Genomic DNA, 9,688 nt, shown 5'->3' on the forward strand with positions numbered 1-9,688 from the left:
AGTGCAGCAGGTCAGGCCCTTGCAGGAGTAAGGAGCAGAGAGAGAATCTTGCCGGGGATTGTTACTTCTCATGGATTTTTCACTTGAAGGTGCAGAGCTTTTGTGAGTGTTTATTGGGAATTTGTTGCCTGATTTGAAGTGTTTGAAGAAGTAATTATTTTTCTGCAGCACAGAAATTAAGTTTCTATGTTTTTATGAATTATAAATGTATTTTACATAGCAAAACAATGAGCTTCATTCAAATAAGGAATTAAGCACCTTGCTAAAAGCCACTTTCTTTTTCAACTCTTCTTGAACCTTCTCTCTCCTTTTTTTTTTTTTTTTTTTTTTACTTACATTCACAAGTTCGATATAAAAAAAACCCCAAACAAACCCTCAAATGCACGTTGCTGTTTCCTCTGTGGTGGAGGGGAAGTCCTCCCCGCACCCCCCCTCTTACCCTGTCACCCTGACAACTCGATTGCTGCTTTTAAGGGGAAGTTCCAAGCCCTGCTCCCTGCGGGGATGGTCACTTTAAGCTGCACAGTCACTTACCATTTTTCTTTTTTCCTTCCCCTGTGTGATTCAGGCTGGATGGTGGGAGGTAGAAGGAGGGTGGGAGAAGGTGGCTCTGCATTCCCACACTGCCAGGATTTTACCTCGGTGGGTTGCAATGTGCTGACAGTGGGTTTCTAGGAGTTCGCAATGAGCATCTTGATGAAGCTCGGTGCCCGTTTATGGCGTTTGCTGTGAGGGGCAGCTAAAGGCGCAGGGCAGGAGCCTTGAGCCGTGTCTGTGGTGAGCACTGCTTTGTCCGGCTCTCCCCTTGCCCTGAGCTGTCCACCACAGCCCGAGCTCAGCCGCTTGGCCTTGGTGGTGGCATCTCGACAGCTTCTGCCATGGTGGTGGAGCCACAAGAAGGAAAACCTTCTAGTTTTCTTCACCCTCTTCTTCTCCATTTCTTCCTCTCATGTGATTGCTCTGCAAGACTGGATTTTCTTTTTTTTTTTTTTTTCCAAGCTTTATTAAATTTATCTTCAGTCTTAGATCGCGCTGATTACTTGCAGAAGAATTTGACTTGTGCGGTGACTTTCAGCATAAAAGAATTGTGATTTCTCATTTCTTCCTCCCTTTCTGCCAGAGCTGGGCCCTCACCTGCAGATCTCGGCGAGATGTTTGATATTTAACGTTCTTAGCAGTGAGCTATTAACAATCAAACTCTATTTATGCTATTGAACCAACTGTTACTGCTAAAAGTAGCTGTCGGAGCTGAGCTCGAGGGAGCGGCGCTGGGTCACGGCGCTGTGAATCACCGCGGCAGATGGCAGCTTGAAGCAGCAGCTCGGGGTGTCACAATCTTCTAAATAGCTGCAATCTCTGGTGGAAAAATTACTTATTTTTCCAAAACTGCTGAACTTGTTTTCTGTAGTGAAATCTGCCAGGACGTAGTTTCCTGTTATAGAGTAATGAAAGTTATTGTGAAAAAAGAAAAAATAGAAATGTTTAATTCCTGGATGCAATATGTATAAATGCAGATTTTCCCCAAGCCATGTGCAGTCAAGAGTTTGCTGTTTCCCAACACAGTGACTTCTGTATCTCCTTCTTTTTCAGTCATTAACACCTGGATACGTGCAGGGAACATTTGAAATGGCAAATAAGGAAGAAAACAGGGAGAAAAACAGATACCCCAACATCCTGCCGTGTAAGACATTACCTTTTCTTTTACAGCAGACAACTGACTCTGCGCTGAGCGGGTCGTTAGTAGTGTTCATTTACTGCAAATATTCAAGTAAGACAATTTCGCTGGTGACAGATGTTCTTCCTACGTCGCATGTGTAAAACCTGTGTGTTTTGTGGCATGTCTCTAGTAGTGATCTTCTCCTCTCCGGTGTTCCTGTAGCGGTTGTCAGGTGCTGTGCTATCAAGCTTTAGCTCTCGTGGGGTTCTACTACACTACGCTGTGTCAAGTGGCTATTTTAGGATCTCAGGTTGGTTTGGGGCAAGCAAACGGGGAGAGGTTTGGGCTTCCAGTGTTGTACTGCAGTTGTGGTGACTTCCAGGTGTGGGAGCAAAGCAAATCCAGTTGGCAGCTGATGATGTTCCATTTGAGGGGCAGGAGGCTCCACAGAGGGATCTGGACAGGCTGTATCAATGGGCCGAGGCCAATAGCCTGAGGTTCAGCAAGGCCAAGTGCCAGGTCCTGCACTTGGGTCACAACAGCCCCCTGCAACACTCCAGGCTGGAGAAAGAGCAGCTGGAAGCTGCCCAGGGAAAAGGACCTGGAGGTGTTGGTCGACAGGACTGAGGAAGAGCCAGCAGTGTGCCCTGATGGCCAAGAAGGCCAACAGCTTCCTGGCTTGTATCAGCACTGGTGTGGCCAGCAGGACTTGTCCCTGTGAGGTACTGGTGAGGCTGGATCTCGAATACTGTGTTCAGTCTGGGCCCCTCACTCCCAGAAGGACATTGAGGGGCTGGAGCGTGTCCAGAGAAGGGCAACGAAACTGGTGCAGGGTCTGGAGCACAAGTGTGCTGAGGAGCGGCTGAGGGACCTGGGGAGGTTGAGCCTGGAGAAAAGGAGGCTCCGGGGAGACCTTCTGGCTCTGACAACTCCCTGACAGGAGGCTGGAGTGAGGGAAGGTTTGGTCTCTTTTCTCCAGAAACAAGCGACGGAATGAGAGGAAATAGCCTCAGGTTGGGCCGGGGAGGTTTAGGTTGGACAGGAAGAACAATTTCTTCTTCATTGGTGTTGTCCAGGGCTGGCCCAGGCTCCCCAGGGCAGTGGTGGAGTCCCCACCCCTGGAGGGGTTTCCCAGCCGTGTGGAGGTGGTGCTGAGGGACAGGGGTCAGTGGGGACCTGGCAGTGCTGGGGGAACGGGGGGACTCAAGGAGCTTAAAGGTCTCTTTCAACCAGAGCAATTCTGTGTTTCTGTGATGATGGTGGAGAGAGAAGGTTTCTTGATGAGAAGTAAGGACAATTCAGGAGAGAGCTGGTTAGGGTGCTGGTGTGCTTAGCCTGGCCTCCTGCTTGCAAGGAAATAATGTATTTCAGGCTGATTAACATGCGAACATGTTTGCGATGTGTTTTCTTCCAGACGATCATTCCAGAGTGATTTTGTCCCAAATGGATGCAGTCCCACCTTCAGACTACATTAATGCGTCATATATCGACGTAAGTTGACACGTGTCTGCTGTTGACCAAACTGCAGACTTTGTGAATTATTTTTCTGCTACCATATATTTTAAGATCTTTAACTGCTATGATATTTATTTCCATAGGGTTATAAAGAAAAGAACAAATTTATAGCAGCACAAGGTAATTTATTCTCATTTCTCTGTTCTGTTACCTCTTATGGCCGAACGCATTTAATTCTAGACGCGCTTCAAAGGTGGTTTTCCACTGCAGGTGGTGGCCAGACATGAGGTGGGATTTAGAGGTTACAGTTGAAATGAAATTGGAGTGTGAGGTAACCCTCGCAGATACTGCTCTGAAAGGGGCTCACCCTCCCCCCTCCACCCCCACTTCGCTTCTCTTTTTTGTTCGTGTACTTACTGGGGGTTGGAGAATTGATGTCTCCTGATAATACATTGTCTAAGCGATCCTGGTAACAGCAATTAGCATTTTCACATGAATTCTTAGGCTGCGTTTAGGGGGACTTTGTCACCGAATCCCTGACACAAAGCTCTAGCTGCTCCTGCCCTGTGCAGCACGATGAGCAGCTCCCCGGCACGGCCCGTTGTGGTCCCAGGTGATGCTGGACCTTGGCATGGGGGAGCGCTGCAGAGTAGAGATCCTAAACAACACTCCTGCCACAGGAGCATCGTAGGATTTTGTACAGTCACACACACAACTGTGTAAAAGAAAACATGATTTTTTTTTTAAGAGTATGTTTTATATTCAAAACCTGAGCATTCTGTAGTAAACTCAACCCGGGCGGGCAGATCTCGGGGCGTACTGCGGTGTGCTGGTCTCCATCACCCCTCTTGAGCAGAGCTGTGTTCTGTCCGCAGGACCAAAGCAAGAAACAATTAATGATTTCTGGAGGATGATATGGGAGCAGAAATCTGCCATTATCGTCATGTTAACCAACCTGAAAGAAAGGAAAGAGGTAACGAGCTTTCGGTTTGCTCCGGGATGTCTCTACGAGAGGGTGCTCCAAAAGCTCTCTGACCACTTCCTTCTCCACCTCTGAGCTTCTGCTTGTAAATGTAGTTCTCATTTCCAAAATACAAATCTATATCTGTAGATCTCCAGGAAGAAATTCTGAAAGCCGATTTGTGTCCTGTGTGGCCCCTCACTAAAGGCATATTCTTGTGCCTGTGTTTTTATCGCAGCGTAAGGCCGTGAGGTGGGTGGGTTTGGTTAGAAACGAAGATAAAACACTGTTCATTTTTCGGAGTGTTGGGTTTCTGGCACCTGCACAAAGCAATTAGAAACCAAAGCTGCTGCTTTGTGAGAGTGATGCTGTTCCTTCCTGTCTCCCCATCCCTCCACGTACACGTCTCGCTCCTCCCATTGTGCGGGACTCTCTGCGTGTGCTGGCTGAACGCTGAGACACACGTGACAAGCGTGAAGCAGTTAACGTCCGTCCTGCCTCGCAGACTCGAGAAGCCAAGTTAAAATATTAAGGAAATGTACCATCAGAAACAGAAAAGATACTTTTAAATTATTTTTTTTCCCTGGGGGAGGTGTGCCACACTGAGCATGCTACTTACTTGAAATACATATAAAGTCCTCAAAAACTTAGACTTGAGGAAAAAACCTTGTTTCCTTGGTGGTTGTGGGAGCAAGGAGAGGGAGGAGGCAAAAGCCACCCAGTGTTGGAGAACTGAGGGCTTTTCTTTCCCTGGAAGGGTTGACCTCCCCTGCCAACGGGGAAATTGGGGGTAAGCATCAATGGGCCTTGGGAAGGAGATGAAAATAAAGATAGCTCGGATACTGGCAGCTTACCATGGTTATGAGGATGGACATGCCTTGTCTGCCTCTTCAGGGTGCTTCAGCTTTATTTTACTGCAGTCAGTGTGCTGATGAAGCTCAAACAGCAAAGGCAGAGCCCGTTCCCAAAATGAGAAGCCAGGACTGTTAAATCTGGATGTGCCTGATGACTCCAACCAAGGGCTGCCCCGCATTGCTCACTGACTGCACCTAGAGCTTAAAAATAAGAGTCAAGACATCGCAGTTAGGCACTCCCTAATAAAAACAAAAGCTGTTTAGATCTGGCTAGGTTAAAAAAACAACTTCAAAGCTATTCTTACCTTCTCTGGAACCTCTCTGCTGTGAGGCCAGGCTGAGAGAGTTGGGGTTGTTCAGCCTGGAGAAGAGAAGGCTCTGGGGGAGACCTCAGTGCAACCTCTCAGTGCTTAAAGGGGCTACAGGAAACATGGGGACTGACATCAGCAGGGGCTGTTGTGACTGGGCGAGGAGTGATGGGTTTAAATTAAAAGAGGGAGATTAAGATGAGAGAGGAGGAAGAAATTTTTGATGCTGAGGGTGGTGAGACGCTGGTCCTGGTTGCCTGGAGAGTTGGGAGAAGCCCCATCCCTGGCACCATCCCAGGTCAGGTTGGACCTTGGGGCTCTGATCAACCTGTTCCAGTTGAAGATCATGGCAGGGGGGTTGGACTGGATGGGCTTTGAAGCTCCCTTCCCCCCCAAACCAGTCTGTGATTCTGTGATTCACTGCATGAATTTAAGCATTGGTAGCCCTAGCAAAGTGTGGTGCCGGATGAGGAACCCTGCGCACTCACACATGTATCCATACACCATTTCCAGACAACTCCATTGTTTTTTGGGTGACCAATAATGAAAGCAGACTCAGTGTTCTAAAACTTGCTGTATGTTTGTACAGGAAAAATGTCATCAGTACTGGCCTGACCAGGGGTGCTGGACTTACGGCAATATCCGCGTGTCGGTGGAAGACTGCATAGTTCTGGTGGACTACACCATCCGCAAGTTCTGCGTTCAGTCGGTCAGTAACAGCAGTGCTCTTCCGGGGTCTTCATTTCAATATTTAAAGCAAGTTGTTACGATGTCAAACATTTCTTTAGAAGAAATTCAGGACAAATTGCGTAGATAGATTTATGAGTGGATGTGTTTGGGTATTTGGAGTGGTCCGTGGATGTTATCTGGGCGATGTTAGCCAGCATTACAACTTGGGTTTAGTTGTATCCTTGGTCTGTGGCACAAGTTAAAGCTTCAGATCACAAGAGTGATCTGTGGTGCTGAGGGACGTGGTTTGGGGACCCTGGCAGTGCAGGTGAACGGTTGGACTCGATGATCTTAAAGGTCTCTTCCAACCTGATGATTCTGTAATTCTGTCATTCTCTAAGAGAGAGGCGGTGGGGATGGCTCTGCTCTTGTCCGCAGTTGTAGCCTCGTACAGGAGCAAAATGCCAGAGATCCTCACTCAGTAAAGGGAGGGCTGTCGTGTTTGTTGTGCAATGACGGTCTCATTCGTATTGGAGACTGAAGACAGTGTGGGCTGGTGAGAGATGACAAATGACATATAGCTGTGTAGAACTGCAGGGAGAGCTCAGAACCCCTCAAACACAGGTGGATTCATTCTGCGTTAGCTACAGATTCTGGACTGTGAAGCAGTGTCCGCTGATGGAGCATGGAGGTCCTTTGGTGTGACTAGTGATCGGTGATAAGGCATCACTGAAAAAAAAATGCTGAGAAAAACTGTGCTCAGAAAGGAGAACGGAAAGCAGGAACAGTACAGAGATGTCTATACCGTGGACGTGACATGACAACGTGTGCTTGCAGCTAAGAAAGACAACCATGTCCTGGGCTGCATCCCCAGCAGCATGGTCAGCAGATGGAGGGAAGGGCTTCTAACCCCTCTGCTGCACTCTGGGAAGACTCTCCTGAAGTACTGGGTCCAGCTCAGGGCTCCTCAGCACAGCAGAGACATGGAGCTGCTGGAGTGGGGCCAGAGGAGCCCCAGGAGTGACCCGAGGGTGGAACCCTCTGCTGGGAGGAGAAGGGAGAGAGTTGAAGTTGTTCAGCCTGGAGAAGAGAAGGCTCTAGGGAGACCTTAATGTGGCCTTTCAGTGCTTAAAGGGAGCTTCAATAAAGCTGGGGAGGGGCTTTTTATCAGGGAGTGCAGTGACAGGACAATGAGTAACAGTTTTAAACCGAAAGAGGCAAGACTTAGATTAGATGTAAGGAAGAAATTCTTCCTTGTGAGGGTGCTGAGGCACTGGCCCAGGCTGCCCAGAGAGGCTGTGGATGCCCCATCCCTGGCAGTGCTCAAGGCCGGGTTGGACGGGGCTCGGAGCACCCTGCTCTGGTGGAAGGTGTCCCTGCCCGTGGCAGGGGATGGAACTGGATGATCTTTAAGGTCCCTTCCAACCCAAACCATCTATGTTTCTATGATAAGCTGAAGGTCTGGAAGGTTTATGAATGGAGCTGTCTGCCTCTCACTAGTTTTTCTCTGCTGACTACATGTTTGTAGAGTTTGGTTGTCCATTGATGGAGACAAGGCAACTTACCAAACTAATTGGCTTTCTCCAGTTGTAAAGAAATGGCCTTGACCCTTGCTAACAGACTGAAGGCTTGTGAGACAGTTACACTTGTGAAATGTTGTGAGGATTTTACAAGAGAAAAAGGACTTCAGGTTTGACCCATTATTAACATTTGTGAGTCTTCCTCCTTGCAGTCCTGTCCTGGGATTATTCCAGCTTTCACTGCAAAGATGCGTTTTAATAATACCTGGTAATTTTAATCTCTCTGTGTTTCACATACGCTGTAAACTCCTGATCCTTGAGTCAGCGTTGCAGGAATCAAAGTCCTAAATAACCACAGCAGTCGGTTTATAAACCTCTGCTTGATAAATGAAATGTCCAACTTGGAGTCTCTGTTCCCTGCAGCTTCAAGACGGTTGTAAAGTGCCGAGGCTTGTCACGCAGCTTCACTTCACCAGCTGGCCTGATTTCGGGGTGCCTTTCACACCTATCGGGATGCTGAAATTCCTGAAGAAGGTCAAAACGCTGAATCCTGCTCATGCTGGACCCATCGTGGTTCACTGTAGGTATGTACGTGCTCCTCAAGCCATTCGCTTGGCTTGGCCTTGGAGTTAGGCATATAATTTCAAGGCTAAATTTTAATCTGCTCTTCATAGGCTACAGAGTTTGTATGCATACATACATGTATGCATATATATTTACTTATATTTATAACGGGCAATAATATGCTGAACTTTTTGAGAGCTCAGGGTAAAACCATTTTAGAAGCTCTGTCGCTGCTGTCACTTTGGTCCTCAACAGAAATTGTTTTGGTTTGGTTTTTTGATCCGTGAGCGATATCCAGTGTTTGGTATAAAGATGTTCTTTGTCAGAAAAACAGACTCGTAATACAAATCTGTGACCTTTGCCGCTAAATGCTCCTCCGAGAATTCATCCCCCACTTCTCCCACAATAAAACTGCGGTTTGCTCTGTGAATCGTCCATTAGATGCCCGGAAAGTTTAGAACAAAGACTCGCATTTAAGAGGCTTAAACGCTGCGATTTGAAAAATGTACCTCACACCCATGCAGAACGTGGTCCCTCTCCCTCGGTCACGCAGGCGTGAGCGTCCTGCGATTGAAGGCTTGTGTTTGAAATCTTAATGAACCCCCAGACAAAGCGCACCTCGGTTTTAAGGGGAGGATCGCCATCTCTGTGGCAGCAGCAAGCTCTCAGCTGAGCAAGAGGCGTCTTTTGAGGAGCAGTTACGGTAGTGGGGTTAGAATAAAGGGCAAAGAATAGCGGCTTTGGCTGGCTGGGGTTTGTTTCTAAGGAAGTGGTTGTGGATTCATGTATTTGTTTCTTTTTCTCTTGCTGGTGTCAGACATCTAGAAACACTCTCCAAGAGTCCTTGAAGTGTGTGCTACAGAAAAGGAGCATGTTTGTCCTGACCAAGGCAGCCTGTTGTTTCATTTCCAGCCAGAGCTTGCCTTGCTGGGATTCATCTTCTCTCCCAGGTGTCATTCACAAGAGGCTTAAAGAAAAGCATAAATTTCAGTAGTCTCACCTAGTCTTTCCTTTGAGAAACACACAGTCTTTTTAAAGCCTTTTGCCATGGTGTTCTGTGGAGACTCATATTGGGCTTGAACTTCACTTTGCACCAGTGAGAAATTCTGTACTTAGTTTAATCAGCAGGAGTGGAAATAAAATAGGAGAAAATACGTAATAACTTAATAAAAATCTGCAGAGGTTAAAATATAGTGGTCCAACGGAACACAGTGACACCATTATGTGTCAGTGCTGGGGGCTGGTGCAGTACTTCAGCCTGCGTTAGAAATAAAGATCCGAGAGAGGTGACACTTAATTTCCGCTACAGCTCAGGATATGACACTATTGAATTGTTGACAAAAGGAAAGGGAAACCCATCGGTAGTGAGTAACCATCCATTTTTAGTGGGCTTTTACAATCACATCACCCCGCCACTCTGACAAAAACTGCTCGATCGGAATCTGTGGAAGTTAATGAAACTCTCATTTAACATTTGGGAATAAAGAAGAGCAGATAAAACGGGGGGCAGCAGGGTTTTCTGCCAATTCTTTTTTTTTTCCCAGAAGTTTTTTTCAGAAATAAATAAGACTTTTTCAGAAATAAATAAGACTTTTTCAGCTCCATTGAGGAATAGCTGGTTAAAGGATACCCAAGAGTAGGTTAAGGATGGGTAAAATCAAGGAACTTCCAAGGCAAATGAAATTCTGAGCTTTAGCAGG

The 9,688-nt window shown here is 47.1% G+C and overlaps 1 protein-coding gene across 1 annotated transcript in view; it reads left to right on the plus strand.

The window, feature by feature from the left end:
• The window catches only part of PTPRE (protein tyrosine phosphatase, receptor type, E), a gene marked incomplete at both ends in the record, with an annotated part of 25,017 nt that overhangs the window by 12,545 nt on the left and 2,784 nt on the right, over positions 1-9,688 (plus strand). Inside the window, 6 exons of the mRNA XM_010142341.1 lie at positions 1,591-1,681; positions 3,072-3,148; positions 3,256-3,292; positions 3,988-4,085; positions 5,825-5,944; positions 7,848-8,008. Coding sequence (XP_010140643.1) covers positions 1,591-1,681; positions 3,072-3,148; positions 3,256-3,292; positions 3,988-4,085; positions 5,825-5,944; positions 7,848-8,008 — 584 coding nt within the window. The remainder of the gene's footprint in view (positions 1-1,590; positions 1,682-3,071; positions 3,149-3,255; positions 3,293-3,987; positions 4,086-5,824; positions 5,945-7,847; positions 8,009-9,688) is intronic.

Source organism: Buceros rhinoceros, unplaced genomic scaffold (genome assembly GCF_000710305.1).
Source record: "Buceros rhinoceros silvestris isolate BGI_N320 unplaced genomic scaffold, ASM71030v1 scaffold8788, whole genome shotgun sequence".
Lineage (NCBI taxonomy): Eukaryota > Metazoa > Chordata > Aves > Bucerotiformes > Bucerotidae > Buceros > Buceros rhinoceros.